General features: G+C 41.0%; 1 protein-coding gene across 2 annotated transcripts in view; it reads right to left on the bottom strand.

Moving 5' to 3' along the window:
- The window catches only part of CTSS (cathepsin S), a 47,178-nt gene that overhangs the window by 11,810 nt on the left and 14,419 nt on the right, over nt 1-20,949 (bottom strand). For both annotated transcript variants that reach the window (XM_066268024.1, XM_066268025.1), the window contains exons 4-6: nt 9,988-10,137; nt 5,571-5,798; nt 3,018-3,183 (exon numbers count right to left, since the gene is read on the bottom strand). In XM_066268024.1, the coding sequence (XP_066124121.1) occupies nt 3,018-3,183; nt 5,571-5,798; nt 9,988-10,137 (544 nt within the window). The remainder of the gene's footprint in view (nt 1-3,017; nt 3,184-5,570; nt 5,799-9,987; nt 10,138-20,949) is intronic.

Raw genomic sequence — 20,949 nt, 5'->3', positions numbered from 1 at the left:
TAGCTCTAATGATTTTTAAGGTGAGGTTTAGAACACAATATTGCCATCTCCTTTGAAGTCGGGGCACATTTAAAATCTTACAATAAGGGGGAGGGGGAGGGGCACAAAGAAAACTAGATAGAAGGTGACGGAGGACAATCTGACTTTGGGTGAGGGGTATGCAACATAATTGAATGACAAGATAACCTGGACATGTTTTCTTTGAATATATGTACCCTGATTTATTGATGTCACCCCATTAAAATTAATAAAAATTTATTTATAAAAAATAATAAAAATAAAATCTTATAATAATTGTAGGCGCACTATATACAAATTTCTGAGAAATATGTTATAATAATTAAGTCAAATATTAAAGAAAAAATATAGTCCAAGTGTGCTTTTATGGTAATTAAACAAAATGAATACAGCAAAATTAAATTTATTCTGACATTAAAAAACATTTATATGTTACATTTTTTGATTTATGCTTTTTAGAATTTGTAAAAAAAGAGGGGTTAAAAAATAAAAAAACGACAAAAAAGTGTTTGTTTGTTTTTTTTTGCATTTTTCTGAAGCTGGAAACAGGGAGAGACAGTCAGACTCCCGCATGCGCCCGACCGGGATCCACCCGGCACGCCCACCAGGGGGAGACGCTCTGCCCACCAGGGGGAGATGCTCTGCCCATCCTGGGCATCACCATGTTGCGACCAGAGCCACTCTAGCGCCTGAGGCAGAGGCCACAGAGCCATCCCCAGTGCCCGGGCCATCTTTGCTCCAATGGAGCCTTGGCTGCGGGAGGGGAAGAGAGAGACAGAGAGGAAGGTGTGGCAGAGGGGTGGAGAAGCAAATGGGCGCTTCTCCTGTGTGCCCTGGCCAGGAATCGAACCCGGGTCCTCCACACGCTAGGCCGACGCTCTACCACTGAGCCAACCGGCCAGGGCAAAAGTTATCTTTTTATATATATAGATACATTCTTAATAAGATTTAGTAAATTTGGCAGGTCCTGGCGTGAATGTGTTAAGTTTTTTCACTTCTGTGTTTATGAGAAACATGAGCCTGATGTGTCCTAGCGATTTCTTCAATGTTTGGGCATATATTTGAAAGGCAAACTCTTATTTCCTCGTCAATACATTGAAGAATTCCTTTCTTTTTACTCTTAATTGTGTTGAGGGTAGAAAATCCTAATTCACATAAATAGGATGTTGAAAATTGTAGTAAAATGTTCAAAGCTTTTTTTAGAAATTGCCACATATTATTCTTTTATAGAAATCCAAAAGGCTTCAAGAGACAATTCCTTACGTTTAATCATCAATCCAGGGCCCTGGCCGGTTGGCTCAGTGGTAGAGCGTCGGTCTGGTGTGCAGAAGTCCCAGGTTCGATTCCCGGCCAGGGCACACAGGAGAAGCGCCCATCTGCTTCTCCACCCCTCCCCCTCTCCTTCCTCTCTGTCTCTCCCTTCCCCTCCCGCAGCCGAGGCTCCATTGGAGCAAAGATGGCCCGGGCGCTGGGGATGGCTCCTTGGCCTCTGCCCCAGGCGCTAGAGTGGCTCTGGTCGTGGCAGAGTGATGCCCCAGAGGGGCAGAGCATCGCCCCCTGGTGGGCAGAGCATCGCCCCCTGGTGGGCGTGCCGGGTGGATCCCGGTTGGGCACATGCGGGAGTCTGTCTGACTGTCTCTTCCCATTTCTAGCTTCAGAAAAATACAAAAAAAAAAAAAAAATAATAATCATCATCATCAATCCAAAACCCCCACCATACATATCATTTTAACTTTACACCAAACAAAGGATAGAAGAAACTTGCCTCCAGTCTTTCCCGGGAACATGGGGGGTAGTGTAAACAATCCAGCACTTCAGCTTAACAGCCTTTTGCAACCTAATCAGGCAAGTAAGGTGGAGGGTTGGGCAGACTGTCAGCTTACAGCCAATGCCCCACACCTCCATCTCCCAAAAATCTAAACTCTAAAAACCCTGTTGGTTTTTGGTCTCCAACAGGCACATATTTCTCTAGAGTACCATAGGGTGCACACTTTGAGAACCACTGTACAAGTGAGTGTGCCCCTTGCACATGGCCTTGCTGTACTTATGGTGCGCTGCACTGTGGCTGCAGTGGCTAGGAGCACGGGATCTGGAGTCAAGTAACAGAGTTTCTTATCCCAGCTGACCACGTTCAGACTGTGTGACTTCAGACAAGTTAACCTGTCTAAGACTTAGTGTTTTCATCTATAAAATAGGGTTATTGTGAGGATGAAATGAGATAGTGCACAGAAAGAATTCATCCTTGTACTTGGCATGTGTTAGTAAATTTTGGTATTACTCGCCTAATTAGAACTGGATATAAAATGGATCTATGAAATGGGATTCTGTTTATCCTAATGAAAGCATTCACAGGTGGAGTGACGGGGAAGGATAGTATAAGGTCTACCGGAAAGTTCTGTCCGTTTTTGGAATAAAACAAAATACAAATTTTTCTTACCATCAATAAACTTTATTAAATAATATAATTGCCATTATTATTAATGATTTCTTGCCAGCATGAGGGCAATTTGTATATTCCATTTTTGAAAAATGTTTTATCTTTTGATGCGAAAAATTGAACCAGTGCTTGTTTGATATCTTCTTCATTTTTGAATTTTTTGCCCTTCAAAGAATTTTGTAAGAACAAAATCAAGTGAGAGTCGGAGGGTGCTAAGTCCGGGGAATATGGCGGATGTGACAGACATGCTTCTGTAGCATTTCTTCCTTGTTGAAATTTGTAAAAATTACAGTGGCATAAATGAACTTTATCAGTAGCCATGAGTACACTATTGCTTCATCACACATAAGACTAACGTGAATCAACTTTGTTTTAGTTAATTTGCTACATCAGTATGTATATATTAAGTGATAAAAATAGAGAGGCACACATGCGCCAAATAAACATGTGCTTACGTATCAAAAGTTGTGATAGAAACGGACAGAACTTTCTGGTAGACCTTATATTTTCTTATAGTGGAAAGGCAGCATATAACAAGAGGCTAACAGAGCTGAATTTTTACCACTTTTGTAGAGGAAGAAAGAAGGATGGCTCGCATCTACAGCAACAGACACAGGTCCTTTAAGGGCCACAGCTTCTTTCAAGGCATCTTCACGGCCATAAGGAAGCTCAGTGTACTTGGAACACGTGGCAGCTCGGTGTTTTGAGTCATATTGGCACTTTCCATCCTGAAAAAAAAAAAAAAAGTATAAATCAGATAATGAAGTATACTACAAAAAAGAAGACATATACTTCAGCCTCCTTTATAAATCAACAAAATCCTAAGTTTGGATTTCAAATGTATTTTCTTTCCTTATTTAGCCTTTTCAAATGTCTAAGGGGCCTTCCTGTTTGTTTTTTTTCTTTAAAAGCTGCATGTGGCTCGGAAGCCACGGTTTGCCAACCACTGGCTTAAGGCTTAGTGGTTTTTTTTAAATTTAATTTAATTATTTATTTATTTATTCATTTTTTAGAGAGGAGAGGGAGAGACAGAGAGAGAGAGAGAGAGAAGGGGGGGGGGAGCTGGAAGCATCAACTCCCGTATGTGCCTTGACTAGGCAAGCCCAGGGTTTTGAAATGGCGACCTCAGCATTTCCGGGTCGACACTTTATCCACTGCGCCACCACAGGTCAAGCGCCTTCCTGTTTTTAAAGAAAGAAAAATCAAATCTTCCAAATCTTAACGGCTTCATGTTTCTTCAATAGCAGAAGAAATACTCTATTTTTAAATTGTAGACATCTTCATACATGCCAAAGTTGCCAGGATAATGTCCCTCAGACTTTGAGGGGTGTACTACATAAAGATCATAAACTCTAGACTAGAGCTTTAAAATCTCTCTGGTGTTTGAATGCCTGCAAGATGATCTGCAGTTTAAACAATGGTTTATAAAGACTATATAATATGGAAAACGCTTAAAGTATATTTCATGTCAAAGAGAGGAAGTCACAATTCTTGTTTGTTGTTTATACAATTATGCCTTTAAAATGTTAAATAAGGGCCCTGGCCGGTTGGCTCAGTGGTAGAGTGTTGGCCTGGCGTGCAGAAGTCCCAGGTTCAATTCCCGGCCAGGGCACACAAGAGAAGCGCCCATCTGCTTCTCCACCCCTCCCCCTCTCCTTCCTCTCTGTCTCTCTCTTCCCCTCCCGCAGCCGAGGCTCCGCTGGAGCAAAGATGACCCGGGCGCTGGGGATGGCTCCTTGGCCTCTGCCCCAGGTGCTAGAGTGGCTCTGGTCGCAACAGAGCGACGCCCCCTGGTGGGCGTACTGGGTGGATCCCAGTCGGGCGCATGTGGGAGTCTGACTGTCTCTCCCCATTTCTGGCTTCAGAAAAATACAGGAAAAAAATAAATAAAATAAAATGTTAAATAAGAAAAAGAATGGCCCTGGCCAGTTTGCTCAGTGGAGAGAGTGTTTGGCTTGGTATGTAGATGTCCTGGGTTTGATTCCTAGTCAGGGCACACATGAGAAGTGACCATCTGCTTCTCTTTCCCTTCCTCTCTCCTTCTCTCTCTCTTTTCCCCCCTTCTTGCAACTAGGGGTTCAACTGGTTTGAATGTCAGCCTCGGGTACTGAGGATAGCTTAGTTGATATGAGCATCGGCCTCAGACAGGGGTTGCCAGGTGGATCCTGGTCCGTGCACATTTGAGAGTTGGTCTCACTATCTCCCATTGTCCCTCTTCTCACTTAAAAAAAAAAAAGAAAAAGAACTTGAAAGAAATAAACCAAAATAATAGTGGATAAAGTAGGAGGTTTTTGTTTGTTTGTTTTTTATAGAGACAGAGGCAGAGAGAGGAACAGATAGGGACAGACAGACAGACAGGAACAAAGAGAGATGAGAAGCATCAATCATTAGTTTTTCGTTGTGACAACTTAGTTGTTCATTGATTGCCTTCTCATATGTGCCTTGACCGTGGGCCTTCAGCAGACCGAGTAACCCCTTGCTCAAGCCAGCGACCTTGGGTCCAAGCTGGTGAGCTTTTGCTCCAACCAGATGAGCCCGTTCTCAAGCCGGCGACCTTGGGGTCTCGAACCTGGGTCTTCCACGTCCCAGTCCGACGCTCTATCCACTGCGCCATTGCCTGGTCAGGCCTTGTGGTTTTTTGTTTTGTTTTTTTATAGAAAGTAGGAGGTTTTTGAGTGATTTTTCTTATCTTTCCTCAATTTTCTGTAACATGGATATATTACTTATATTATTTAATAAAATCTATAATGAACTTGCAAGGAAGAAGAGACCATTACTTAGCTTTTCAGTGGGTAGAAGAATGTTGTAGTTGATGCTCTAAGAAAAAGAGTGAGCATAGGAGGCTAGAAGGCAAAAAGTGTAAATAGCAGGCAGATATATAGAAAGGATTTTAAGAAAGGTTTGCTGAAAATCCATTTTTAAGCATGAATTATATTTGCACTGATAAATTAAGAAATCTGCTTAAGAAAGAGAAATCTTGAGAATTTAGAATTGCTGATCAAGGTTCTCACACACACAACACTTTCTCAAGCATTTGGCTTGGCAGTGAGTTTAGTACAGTCCGTCAAGGGATATAAGATCATGGGGCAGCACAAAATGTTTGCTTGTAACACACCATGGCTTTGTAGGGATAGGAAGCATCTGAATCAATGCCATTGTTATCAATGATATATTGGTAAGCTGATGTCATGAATCCGCCATTGCAGCCTTTATTGCTATATTTTTCAGTTGAGCAATCCACCAGGTTCTGTGCACTCAGAGATACCAGCTTTCCGGTCTTCAGCTTCAGCTGTGCTTCCAGGGACCCCACAGCACTGAAAGCCCAACAAGAACCACAGGAACCCTAAAACAAAGACAGAGTCACAAAGGCAATCACAGAAAGTCAGTAAGGATGACTTCATAACACAAACTAGGTAACACCCAACAGGTCAGCCCTGTCAGTACTTACTGGAAGAGCTTCCTCACTATAATTTCCTCTTCTCTTAAGTGAGCAATTTTCTACCAGCTACAAGCATTTTTAAAATATGCAGTATCTATTTAGTCAGGGACACTGACCTCTTCTCCTTTAAATTGCCAAATTAAAAATAAAATGACAACAGCCAACATCACAATAGCTGTTCAGTGTGAATGAATCAAAATTATACCTATTTTTTTGTCAGATTGGCAAAAAATGTATTTTTTTGGTGTGCCACAGCATTTTAGTAATTAGTTCATGTGTTGAATTAAGCTTCTGAATCAATGCCATTGTTGTCAATGAGATGAAAAAGGTTGAAAATTGCTATCTTAGACAATGAGAATGAAGACTAAATGCTTGTTTATTTTATGGACAAGATTCAGTGTTGATAAAGATTTGCATTTCTCTGATGATTAGTGATGTTGAACATTTTTTCATATGCTTATTGGCCATCTGTATGTCCTCTTTGGAGAAGTGTCTATTCAGTTCTTTTGCCCATTTTTTGATTGGATTGTTTACCTTCCTGTTTTTGAGTTTTACAAGTTCTTTATAAATTTTGGTTAACTCCTTATCAGACATATTGTTGAATATGTTCTTCCATTGTGTGGGTTGTCTTTATATTTTCTTAATAGTGTCTATTGCTGTGCAAAAGCTTTTTAGTTTGAAACAGTCCCATTTGTTCATCCTGTTCTTTATTTCACTTGCCTGTGGAGATAAATTGGCAAAAATATTGCTACAAGAGATATCGAAGAGTTTACTGCCTATGTTTTCTTCCAAGATGTTTATGGTTTCATGACTTATATTTAAGTCTTTTATCCATCTGAGTTTATTTTTGTGAAAGGTGTAAGTTGGTGGTCTAGTTTCATTTTTTTTAAAGATTTTATTTATTCATTATAGAGAGGGGGGAGAGAGAGAGATAGAAGGGGGGAGGAGCAGGAAGCATCAACTCCCATATGTTCCTTGACCAGGCAAGCCCAGGGTTTTGAACCGGCAACCTCAGCGTTTCCGGGTTGACGCTTTATCCACTGCGCCACCACAGGTCAGGCCTCTAGTTTCATTTTTTTGCATGTACCTGTCCAGTTTTCCCAACACCATTTATTAAAAAGACTGTCTTTACTCCATTGTATGTTCTGTGTGTGTGTGTGTGTGTGTGTGTGTGACAGTGATAGAGAGAGAGATGAGAAGCATCAATTCTTTGTTGTGGTTCCTTAGTCTCCTTAGTTGTTCATTGATTGCTTTCTCAATGTGCCTTGATCCGAGGGACTACAGCAGAGCGAGTGATCCCTTGCTCAAGCCAGCGACCTTGAGCTTCAGGCCAGCGACCTTGGGCTCAAGCCAGTGACCATGGGGTCATGTCTGTGATCCCACACTCAAGTCAGTGACCCCACGCTCAAGCTGGTGAGCCCACACTCAAGCCAGCAACCTCGGGGTTTCAAACCTGGGTCCTCCGCATCCCAATCCGACGCTCTGTCCACTGCACCCCCACCTAGTCAGGCTCCATTGTACCTGATATTAGTTATATATGGAATCTAATGAACAAAGTGAACTGAGGAACGGAATAGAGGCAGAGGCAGGGTCACAGAGAGCAGAGGGACAGCTTTCAGAGGGAAGGGGGAGAGGGGATGGGATGAGAGAAGGAGAAGAGATTAGTGAAAGTATATATACATAACACAGAGATAAAGATAACAGGACAGCAAATCCCAAAGGGAAAGGGGGAGGGAGTTAGGGGGAGGAGGGCAAAGGGTATATAAATAGGGACACGGGGTTAGGGGGTAAGGGTGTTATTATATTCAGTAGGACACCTGGATCCATGTAAACACAATAAATTAAAATTAATTTAAATAAAAAGAGTTGCAGATGGCTGAGCTCACAGCATAATTGCCATGTTCAAATACATTAAGAAACAGCACTTATTAAGCATGTACTAAACCCCAGTTATCTTTACCCATAAGTAAAGGAGAGAGATGCCAACAGTAGCATGATTTTGAGAGGAGCTGGGGTGACTCTCTTGACCTGAAATACCCTTCCTCCTGCCCAATGAAACCTGAAACATAAAGTTAAAATTTCTTTTAGCTTCAGATTTTGTAAATCAAAAGATATTTTACAAACAGAAAACCACAATCTGCTTTACTTAGAAAAGCAAAGGGTGCAGGGCCTTATCATAATTGCTCTCAGCCCACCCTGCTCTCGGCCCAAAGGAGGCCAATTGAATTTGCTTTTGCTTAAAGCAAAATCACTTATTAAAATGAAAACACATAGGGAAAGAAGCTCATTAAATTATCTATAGTCAAATCTTCCCAAACTGTTCTTTTAGAGACACTTCAGTAAGAAACTCAAAACTAGCTGAAAGAAAAATAGCTAGGTAGGAAAAAAGATTAGCAGTTCCATTCAATTCTTTTTTTTTTTTTTTTTTTTCATTTTTCTGAAGCTGGAAACAGGGAGAGACAGTCAGACAGATTCCCGCATGCGCCCGACCGGGATCCACCCGGCACGCCCACCAGGGGCGACGCTCTGCCCACCAGGGGGCGATGCTCTGCCCATCCTGGGCGTCGCCATGTTGCGACCAGAGCCACTCTAGCGCCTGAGGCAGAGGCCACAGAGCCATGCCCAGCGCCGGGGCCATCTTTGCTCCAATGGAGCCTTGGCTGCGGGAGGGGAAGAGAGAGACAGAGAGGAAAGCACGGCGGAGGGGTGGAGAAGCAAATGGGCGCTTCTCCTGTGTGCCCTGGCCGGGAATCGAACCCGGGTCCTCCACACGCTAGGCCGACGCTCTACCGCTGACCCAACCGGCCAGGGCCTCCATTCAATTCTTAATTTTTATGTTCTTTGGTCACAAACTGAGGCAGGTGCTTAGAATACTCTGATCCTTCCCTACCTAGATAGACCTCTAAGGTGTTACATGTGTTTTATTTAACACTAACTTAGAATTTTTGTATCTTATTACTTTTTTACAAGCAAACTAAAGGAAGTATAAAAAGATAGAGACAAATTTTTAAAGCCCATATTTCTTTTATTTTTTACAAATAATTTCAATTTATTATATCATTGCATTGTCAGATATTATAGTAGGTGTTGGCAGGCATATGTATCTTTTTCTTTTAATATTGTTTAGAAAATTAAATTTAAAGGGGTGACATAGATCAATAAGAGTACATAGGTTCCGCCTGACCTGTGGTGGCGCAGTGGATAACGCATCGACCTGGAAATGCTGAGGTCGCCGGTTCAAAACCCTGGGCTTGCCTGGTCAAGGCACATATAGGAGTTGATGCTTCCAGCTCCTCCCGCCTTCTCTCTCTCTCTCTCTCCCTCTCTCTCTCCTCTTTAAAAATGAATAAAGAAAAAAAAGAAGAAGAGTACATAGGTTCCAGGCAAACATTTCTATGACATTTGAACTGTTCCATCACCTTATATTTGTCCCTCTTTATTCCTTTTCTCCTACCCCTCGCCCATATCCTCCTCCCCCTGGTAACCACTTCACTTTTATCTATGTCAATAAGTCTCAGTTTTATATCCCACTATGTTTGAAACCATATAGTTCTTAGCTTTTTTTGATTTACTTACTTCATTCAGCATAATGTTCTCAAAGTCCATTCATGTTGTTGTCAGTGGCAATATGCAAGCCTAGTCATGAATTAATTTGGTACAATTTATAAACCACTACAAACTCTAGTTCCTTCCTCTCTTTCAAACCTGAATTTCATAAGTGAGATGGAGAGAGAAATTTCCTGTTATTCTCTCATACAATACTGTTTCTCAAGCAGCTGGCTTGGTGGAGGGTCCAGTGCAGTTGATAGCTTGAGCACTGAAAGTCTGCCTTTTCCTATTTGCTCAGTTCACAGATTTTTGTATAATGTGGCTCTAATCACTGGTGTTCTAAGCTGAGTTGAGAATACAAATAAAGTAAGATATGGAGTTTTTGCCCTCAAGGAACTTACAACTGAGTTGAAAAGACAGAATAACAAAAATACTTAGAAAGTAACATATGGGAGATTCACTGCCAAATTTTGTAGCTAGACTAAGTATTTAAAAAGGAGAGAACACTTCTTGGGGTACAGGGGACTGGGATGATAATACTCACCTGGTATTTCACTTCAGTAACACACCCCTTGTCTCTCCAGTCCAGAGAATCGGGTAATTTCTGATTAGGTTTTGACTTGTAAGTGACATTTCTCTGCCATTGGCTGGGAAGTCTCAGGGCACTCATCAAAGATATCACTTCTTTGCTGGTCTACAAGGCAAATACATATATACCCTTTCACTTATATCCTGATTTTTAATATCATAAATAACTCTAATTGCAAATATATTTAACAACTGAGAAAAACTAGTAGTAGTTGTGACCAACATAGATACTGCTAACTACCTTGTTTGTGAATTATCTTATCTGGGTCTCTACTCTTACACTTTGCATTAGTATCCCATTTGGACATTGAGAAGAAGAAGAAAATTGTAAACACTGAAAGTTACAGGGAGGCAGATTTTTGTTTTAAAGCAATGCATAATTTTATAAAAGGCCTGTCTAAAATGTGGACTGAACTGATTTTCCTAGTGAGAAAGAATTACAAAGGAGATTGCTACATTTAAGTGGGAATTTAATCTACTTGGGGTGTTCCTTTCCAAGGGGTACTATTATTCTCCTTTTCTTTCCTTTTTTAAAATAAAATTTTATTTGAGGAGTAAAAAAATAAATAAATAAAGTAAAATTTAATTTGAGCCAAACTGAAGACAAATGTGAAGAAGCAAGATCTTAAATGCTCCTGTGATTCTTAATTTTGGCCACAGTGGTACCATTTTTCAAAGTAGAACAGAATAAAAACTAATGGGGCCCTGGCCGGTTGGCTCAGTGGTAGAGCATCGGCCTGGTGTGCAGAAGTCCCGGGTTCGATTCCTGGCCAGGGCACACAGGAGAAGTGCCCATCTGCTTCTCCACCCCTCCCCCTCTCCTTCCTCTCTGTCTCTCTCTTCCCCTCCCACAGCCGAGGCTCCATTGGAGCAAAGATGGCCCAGGCGCTGGGGATGGCTCCTTGGCCTCTGCCCCAGGCATTAGAACGGCTCTGGTCGCAACAGAGCGACGCCCCGGAGGGGCAGAGCATCACCCCCTGGTGGGCAGAGTGTCGCCCCTGGTGGGCGTGCCGGGTGGATCCCGGTCAGGCGCATGCAGGAGTCTGTCTGACTGTCTCTCAGCTTCAGAAAAATACAAAAAAAAAAAAAAAAAGAAAAACTAATGGGAGATTATTTGTGATATTAAATATTCACATTCCCCAGTTAAGAAAGCAGGTAGAACATATTCGATTGTCAGTTTAGACTTACATAAGTATGGTAGCTATTCTAAAAGATTGTGAGTAGCCTTTGGGCATTGCTTTCTAGAATTAAGAAAAATAAAAGCAGATTCCAAGATGGCCATGGAATAGGCAGACGTTACAACAGCCACCTCCCAGGACCAGATTGGATTACAACTTAATTTAAGAACAACCATTGTGAAAAATCAACTTTGGACGAAACAAAGAGGACTCTACTATACCCAAGGATTACACAAGAGGCGACACTAAGTCTGGTAGGAAATGCGGAGACACGATGGGGGCTGCCCCGCTCCTAGAAGTGAGGGGTGGCCGAGTGCCCAGAAGGACTCTCACTGCAGGAGAGGGACCCTGAGAGGTGGGAGGCCTTAGCTCCTGGCCTAGTGCCCCAGTGACTGGAAGAGGCAACTAGACAGAACTGAGTGGTGAAAAAAGCAGGGTTTCCGTCTAAGCTGTGGGGGAGACAGCTTTCGGAGTGGCAGATTCAGCCTTAAAGGGCCCACACAGAAAATCTTGCTTATGGGCCACTTGCCTAGGGCTCTGGGGGCAGGAGAGCTGAGAGGACTGGAGTTGCATGAGGAAAGTGTAAAGTTGGAGGTACAGGGAGAGGCACGTTGACAGTGACCAGAACACCTGTGCTGAATCATTCTTTAGGGCTAAAGTGGACATATACAGGGGAGGAGTGATCCCTTTGTCCAGCACCAGTCTGGGAAAAGGCAGCTGCCCCACCCCTGAAATCTCTCCATATCCAGCCAGGGGAAAGGCTCGTTGGGAAAGGCAAAGAAGTAGGGGTGGGTCAGTGACTCAGGTTTCCTGTGAGACCTGAGCAACACCTCCCCCCTCCACTGCTGAGAATGCGCCCCACCCCCTGAGAACCATAGGGCAGGCCACACCTCTGGAACACAGAGGCCACACCTACTGCAATCCTTTGGCAACACCCTATTGAGATATGTAAAAAAAAAAAAAAAAAGGTCTGGATAGAGTGACAACTGGGACCAAAGAGCAAGCCATGCCCACTGCCCCTTCACTAATCCCTGGAGTTTCCTGCTGGACCCAGAGAGTAGCTAGCAGTTAGAGGCAGCAGAAAGAGAAAATCAGATGGAATTCAGACTTTCCTGCAGCTCACCTTGTTGGGGAAAAAGAAAACTTGGTTATTTAGCAGAGGCTGAAGAATTAGGCCCTGGAGTAGAGCCCACATTCCCTGTACTGAGCTATAGCCCAAGACCCCTGAAGTAGAGAGGTTCCACAAATGTCATAGACCCAACCTCAGCTGCCCTAACCCAACATGTTTGCAATCTGTACAGGGGTAGATTAGGTGAGGCCAGTTGGGCCCACACTATATATAGTTTTTCAACAGAGGACTCTGGAGAAAAGAGGTAGCTGCAAGAGGAGCTGGAACAGCTGAAAAGCAGAGCCAAATCTTTCAGAGTTTGCAGGTTGTATGGAGCTGCTGACAGCTCTAAGCAGGAGGAAGCTGATTCTTATAGACAGGTTGGCCCCTCACACACTACCCAGGCACAGAAACCACCCACACAAACAGCAAAAAAGAGCAGTAGCTGATGACAAGTAGCCCACAGCGATTACAAACAACAGATGATGCCAATCCAAGAAGATCTAGAATCAACACAACTGATAGCTGGAAGCAGAAAACTTAAACCCTAGACTCAGCTAGCTATTCAAACAGCACACCCAAAGGAGGAATCTATACACAGAAAAAAATGGGAAGACAGAGAAATGCAACCCAAATCAATCAACAAGAGAAATCCCCAGAAAAAGAACTGAATGAGATGGAAGTAATCAAATTACCAGATGCAGTTTAAAGTAATAATTGTTAGGATGCTCAAAGATCTTAGAGCAACAATGGATGGACATAATGAGCTCCTAAATAAAGAGATAGCAAGCATCATAAAGGACATTGAAATAATAAAAAAGAACCAGTCAGAAATGACAAATACAATATCAGAAATGAAGACTACACTAGAAGGAATTAAAAGCAGGCTGGATGAAGCAGAGGATCGAATCAGCAATTTAGAGGACAAGATAAATGAAAGCACGGAAGCAGAGCAGCAAAAAGAAAGGAGGCTCAAAAAGCCTGAGGAAACTCTAAGAGAGCTCCGTGACAACATGAAGAGAAACAACATCCGCATCATAGGGGTTCCTGAAGGAGTAGAAAAATAAGGGATAGAGAACATGATTGAAGAAATCATAGCTGAAAACTTCCCTAAATTGATAAAGGAAAGTCACACAAGTTCAAGAAGCATAGAGTCCCATTAAAGAGGAACCCGAAGAGGCCTACACCAAGACACATCATAATTAAAATACCAAAATTAAGAGATAAAGAAAGAATACTAAAAGCAAGAGAAAAGCAGTCAATTACCTACAGAGGAGCCCCCATAAGGATGACTTCCAATTTTTCAACAGTAACACTAGAAGCCAGAAGGGAATTTCCAGAAATATTCAAAGTAATGCCAAACAAGAGCCTACAACCAAGACTTCTTTATCCAGCAAGGTTATTTAAAATTGAAGGAGAAATAAAAAGCTTCCCAGACAAAACAAAACAAAAAACTAAAGGAATTCATTACAACTAAACCAATGCTGCAAGAAATGTTAAGGGGCTTGCTGTAAACAGCAAAGGAAAGAAAAAAATCTAGAAAAAGAGGACTATAGATTTAAAGAATAAAATGGCAATAAACAACCACATATCAGTAATAACCTTAAATATAAATGGATTAAATGCTCCAATCAAAAGACATAGGGCTGCTGAATGGATAAGAAAACAGGACCCGTTCGTATGCTGCCTAAAAGAGACTCACCTCAGAACAACAGATACACATAGACTGAGAGTGAAGGGATGGAAAAAAGTATTTCACACAAACAGAAAGGAAAAAAAATCTGGAGTAGCAATACTTATATCTGACAAAATAGACTTTAAAACAATGGCTATAGTAAGGGATAAAGAAGGTCAAGACATAATGATAAAGGAAGCAATCCAACAAGAAGATATAACCATTATAAATATATCTATGCACCTAATATAGGAGCACCTAAATATATGAAGCAGATTTTGATCAACATAAAGGGCGAGATCAACAGCAATACTGTAATAACAAGGGATTTTAATACCCCACTAACATCAATGGATAGATCCTCAAGACAAAAAAATTAACAAACAGCAGCAGCCTTAAATGACACATTAGATCAACTCGATTTAAGAGATATCTTCAGAACCTTTCATCCTAAAGCAGCAGAATATACATTCTTTTCAAGTACTCATGGTACATTCTCTAGGATAGACCACATGTTGGACACAAAATAAGTCTCAATAAATTTAAGAAGATTGAAATCATACCAAGCATCTTCTCTGATCACATGGCATGAAATTAGAAATTAACTACAATAGAGTGACATCAGAGAAATGGTGCCATGAGGTGTGCTCCCAATATCTCCCCTTGAAATTTCAACAAATTCAACAACTAGAGACAGAAAAACAATCTCAGGAGCATCTGAAATATACACACACACCAGACAAAGGTATGATTGGGCAAAAAGGTGGCTGAATATATAATCTACTCTGAAGGAAAGAAGATGGAGAACAGAGTATTCCGCTTTCCTCACTGATCTGAGGAAGGGCCGCTTTCACCTGGAACTGAGAGAAACAGAGGATTTGGGGCAGAGGGAAGAAGCTGGGCTAGGGTAGATGATCATGCAGAGGTGAGAGCATGGAGGCTCAGCCTGAGATTGAGGATGCGGAGCTAGGGCGGGCAGCAGATTCTGACAGAGGTTGCCAGAGCAGCTATGGGCATTGTGTGCTCTTGGTCTGATTGTGGGCAGTGTTCAAGTGGCTTCACCTGGTGCCTCTGGCGCGGGCACGTGCATTCGCGGGCAGAGGGGCTAGGCCCAAGATTGTCAGCAGTGGACTTCTGCATGGGCTGTAGCCAGCATTTGTGTGTGGTCTCAGCTCCTTGACCAACAGCATGGGAAGTGCACAAGGGCTGGGATTTCTAGGCCTGGGCCTGTCTGGGCAGGGCACTTCCGTGAGCTGATACAGGTCACAAAGCTCATTCCTACGGAACAGACCTCCAAGTGCACTGCAGAAGTTGTGGGGGCTGTGCTGCAGGCTTCCAAACAGGGCACAAGGGAGAAAAGCCTGTGGAGATTAGACCCGCGGAGCGCTGAAGTATGTATACTAGACATGCCTGGGGACCCTTAGAAAGGTGCCTGATCAGCAATTGGCTCCCCGCCCTGCCTGCTTTTGCTGGTGGCTCAGGTTGGCATAGCCTTACTCAGAACTGTGCTTTGAGTGGTGCTGGAGGAAGGACTTGGCAGCTCTTAGAGCCTCTTGCTGTGCAAGCAGTGGCTGGGGCAACTTCACAACTAAGTTCCCAGGCTGCTAGCTCAGGAGGGAGAGACGTGAGGATAGGCACTTGGAAAACTAACTGACTCATTGTCAGAGCTTGCAAACCCTAACAAGCCCCGCCTACCAACAGGACTGAGGTCCAGCCTACATCATTGCCATAGCGACACATCAGCAAATCTCTACTCAAGAGTGCCACAGGGGCAAACCCTGTAGTACAGTGCCACCCGCTGAAAAGAAAAAGGAAAAGAAGAAGCTAACTCTCAAAACTAGGAAAAAATTACATTTTTTATAACATTTAAAATTTTTTTTCTTGTTTTTTATATATATTTTTTCCACTCTGGTCATTTTATCTTCTTTCCATATTATTCTTTCCCTTTGCTTTTGAACTTCATTATCCATAGGTGTTACATTTTTCTTTTTTTTTTCTTGTATTTTTCTGAAGTTGGAAACAGGGAGGTAGTCAGACCGACTCCCGCATGCACCTGACCAGGATCCACCCGGCATGCCCACCAGGGGGCGATGGAGCCCTGGCTGCAGGAGGGGAAGAGAGAGACAGAGAGGAAGGAGAGGGGGAGGGGTGGAGAAGCAGATGGGTGCTTCTCCTGTGTGCCCTGGCCAAGAATCGAAGCCAGGACTCCTGCATGCCAGGCCGACGCTCTACCACTGAACCAACCATCCAGGGCCTAGGTGTTACATTTTTCATTCTTGTTTTTTTTTTATATAAGGGTTACATTTCAAAAACTTTAACCTTGTTTTCTTTTCTTATTTTCTCTTTTTCTTTTTCTCTCATTCAGTTGTCTTTTATCAACAAATTATTTTATTCTGGATTCATATTTTTCTTTGTGGCATTTTGTGTGCTTTTTATTTCATTTTTTAATTCTTTGTCATTTTCCCCCAGCTCTGGCTCCCCATTCTATGTAGTTTTTGTTCCACTTATCATAATAGAATTTTTATTTTTTCATTGTATTTTTTCAATTTTATTTTATTTTTTAAATCATCTCCTATTAGTGTTATTAACAATACCACTCTCAAATGCCATTAAGGTAAAAGAAATCAAATATCATGGATACAAAAGACAGAGATGTAGCTCAGACAGATGATGAAAAATCTTTAGAAAACAAATTTCAATTGCTTGGAAACCTTGGAGTTAAATGACAGTGAATTAAAAGTTGAAGTCCTAAAAATACTCAGAGAAATACAAGAAAGCACGGAAAGGCAATTTAGAGAGCTCAAAACACAATTCAATGAACAAAAAGAATACATCACCAAGGAAATTGAAACTATGAAAAGGAGTCAAACAGGGATAAAAAACTCAATACATGAACTAAAAAATGAGGTAACAAGCTTAGCTAATAGAAAAGGCCAGATAGAGGACAGAATCAGTGATATAGAAGACAGGCAGCTAGAGACACTACAGAGAGAAGAGGAGAGAGACTCATGAATTTTAAAAAATGAGAAAGCCCTACAGGAATTGTCTGATTCCATCAGAAAAAGCAACATAAGAATAATGGGTATGTCAGAAGAAGAGAGAGAAAACGGAATGGAGAACATATTCAAACAAATAATAGATGAGAACTTCCCAAGCCTGTGGAAAGAATTAGAGCCTCGAATCCAAGATGCAAACAGAACACCAAGTTACCTGAACCCAAACAGATCTACTCCAAAACACATTGTAATGAAATTATCACAAACCAATGACAAAGAAAATATCCTCAAGGCAGCCAGAGAAAAGAAGAATATAATGTATAAAAGAAGGCCTATTAGGTTATCATCAGATATCTCAGCAGAAACTCTACAAGCCAGAAGAGAGTGGACCCCAATATTTGAAGTACTGAAAGAGAGGAACTTCCAGCCAAGAACACTACATAAATCAAAGCTATCCTTCAAATATGAAGGGGAAATAAAAACATTCACAGATATAGAAAAGATGAGGGCATTTATCACCAGAAAACCCCCAATACAGGAAATACTAAAGGGGGTTTTCTGGCCAGATACAAAGAACAAAACAAAACAAAATTACAAGTAAAATCTCCATCAATATCACAATAAAAACAAGATTAAACTGTGACAACAAAAACATAAAAGGGGAGAGGACAAAGATTAACAGTAGCAAAGGAGGATGGAGTACAGAAGCACTTATGAGATAATGTACTACAGTGAATATGATATATATCCTTTTTATTGCTCAATGGTAACCACCCCTGAAAAAACCACGACAGAGGCCCTGACCGGTTGTCTCAGTGGTAGAGTGTCGGCCTGGCGTGCAGGAGTCCCAAGTTCGATTCCTGGCCAGGGCACACAGGAGAAGCGCCCATCTGCTTCTCCACCCCTCCCCCTCCCTTCCTCTCTGTCTCTCTCTTCCCCTCCTGCAGCCAAGGCTCCACTGGAGCAAAGTTGGCCTGGGTGCTGAGGATGGCCCCATGGCCTCTGCCTCAGGCGCTAGAATGGCTCTGGTTGCAACAGAGCAATGCCCCACATGGGCAGAGCATTGCCCCCTGGTGGGTATGCCGGTGGATCCCGGTCGGGCACATGCGGGAGTCTGTCTGACTGCCTCCCCATTTCCAGCTTCAGAAAAAAAAAAAAAACCACTACAGAAACACATGGCTTAAAAAAAGAAACAGAGGCAAGAAGTATGAAATACAAACAAAAACAAGTGACAGAAAAACAAAAGAGAAGAAACAAACAAGATACAGAGCTAAGGGGAGGGGCACAAAGAAAACCAGGTAGAAGGTGATGGAAGAAAATTTGACTTTGGGTGATTGGTATGCAACATAATCAAATGTCAAAATAACCTGGAGATGTTTTCTCTGAACATATGTACCCTGATTTATCAATGTCACCCCATTAAAATAAAATAAAAGATACAGAGCTATCAGAAAGCAATATATAAAATGGCAATAGGAAACCCTCAAGTGTAAATAATTACACTAAATGTAAATGGATTGAACTCACCAATAAAAAGAGTAGCAGAATGGATCAAAAAAGAAAATCCAACTGTATGCTGCCTTCAGGAAACACATCTAAGCTACAAGGATAAAAACAAATTCAAAGTGAAAGGTTGGGAAACAATTCTCCAAGCAAATAACATTTAAAGAAAAGCAGGTATAGCCATACTCATATCTAACAATGGTGACTACAAGACAGCAAAGGTAGAGACAAAGATGGTCATTTCATAATGATAAAGGGAACATTGAATCAAGAAGATATAACAGTTCTTAATATATATGCACCAAACCAAAGAGCACCAAAGCATATAAGACATCTACTGACAGATCTAAAAATAAAAACCAACAAAAATGCAATCATACTTGGAGACTTCAGTACACAGCTGATGGCTCTAGATCGTTCATCCAAACAGAAAATCAATAAAGAAATATGGGCCTTAAATAGAACACTAGAACAATTGGATATGATAGACATCAACAGGATATTTCATCCCAAAATTCCAGAGTATACATTTTTCTCCAGTGTACATGGAACATTCTCAAGAATTGACCATATGATGGGCCACAAAACTAACATCAACAAATTCAGAAAGACTGAAATTATACCAAGCATATTCTCTGACCATAAGGCTTTGAAACTAGAATTCAACTGCAAAAAAGAAGTAAACAAACCCACAAAAATGTGGAAATTAAACAACATACTTCTAAAAAATGAGTGGGTCAAAGAAGAAATAAAAGCAGAGATCAAAAGATACATAACAGACAAACAAAAATGGCAATATGACATATCAGAATCTCTGGGATGCAGCAAAAAGCAGTAATTAGAGGGAAGTTCATATCACTTCAGGCCTATATGAACAAACAAGAGAGAGCCCAATTAAACAACATCACATCTTAAGGAACTAGAAAAAGAAGAACAAAGGCAACCCAAAACCAGAAAAAGAAAGGAAATAATAAAAATCAGAGCATAAATAAATGAAATAGAGACCAGAAAAACTATAGAAAAAATCAATAAAACAAGGAGCTGGTTCTTTGAAAAGGTCAACAAAATTGACAAACCCTTGGCAAGACTCACTAAGGAAAAAAAAGAAAGGACTCATATAAACAAAATCCAAAATGAAAGAGGAGAAATAACCACAGATATCATAGATATACAAAGAATTATTGTAGAATACTATGAAAAACTATATGCCACCAAATTAAAAAATCTAGAAGAAATGGATAAATTCCTAGGACAATATAATCTTCTTAGATTGAGTCATGAAGAAGTAGATAGCCTAAACAGACCCATAAGCAGGGAGGAAATAAAAACAAATATCAAAATCCTCCCAAAAAATAAACGTCCAGGCCCAGACGGCTATACTAGTGAATTCTATCAAACATTCAAAGAAGACTTGGTTCCTATTCTACTTAAAGTCTTCCAAAAAATTTAAGAAGCAGTATTTCCAAACACCTTTTATGAGGACAATATAACCCTCATACCAAAACCTGGCAAGGACAACACAAGAAAAGAAAACTACAAACCAATATCTCTAATGAATACAGGTGCTAAAATCCTAAACAAAATACTAGCAAATCGAATACTACACACATTAAAAAAATTATTCATAATGACCAAGTGGAATTCATCCTGGAATCACAAGGATGGTTCAACATATGTAAAACAGTTAATGTAATACACCATCTCAACAAAATAAAGAACAAAACCCACATGATCCTATCAATAGATGCAGAAAAGGCATTTGATAAAATATCATTTTATGTTTAAAACACTCAACAAAATGGGTATAGAAGGAAAATACTTCAACATAGTAAAGGCCATGTATGACAAACCATCAGCTAACATCATATTAAAGGGCATAAAACTGAGGACTTTTCCTCTAAAATCAGGAACAAGACAAGGTTGCCCACTTTCTTCACTCTTATGCAACCCATAGTGCATAAGTTCTAGCCAGAGCAATCAGACAAGAGAAGGAAATAAAAGGCATTCATATTGGGGAGGAAGAAGTAAAGGTTTCACTTTTTGCAGATGATATGATCCTGTACATCGAAAACCCCAAAGACTCCACAAAAAGATTATTAGAAACAATAAACCAATACAGTAAGGTCGCAGGGTACAAAATTAATATACAGAAGTTTATTGCCTTCCTGTATGCCAACAATGAAACATCAGAAAACGAACTCAAAAAAACAATCACTTTTATGGTTGCAACAACAACAAAAAATACCTAGGAATAAACATATGATGAAAACTACAAAGCACTGTTCAGGGAAATCGAAAAAGATACAATGAAATGGAAAAATATTCCTTGTTCTTGGATAGGATGAATACATAAAGTCAAAATGACCAAATTACCCAAAGCGATACACAAATTTAATACAATTCCCATCAAAATTCCAATGTCATTTTTTAAAGAAATGGAACAAAAAATCATCAGGTT

This window comes from Saccopteryx bilineata, chromosome 3 (assembly GCF_036850765.1).
Source record: "Saccopteryx bilineata isolate mSacBil1 chromosome 3, mSacBil1_pri_phased_curated, whole genome shotgun sequence".
NCBI lineage: Eukaryota > Metazoa > Chordata > Mammalia > Chiroptera > Emballonuridae > Saccopteryx > Saccopteryx bilineata.
This window is presented reverse-complemented; position numbering and strand designations above follow the sequence as displayed.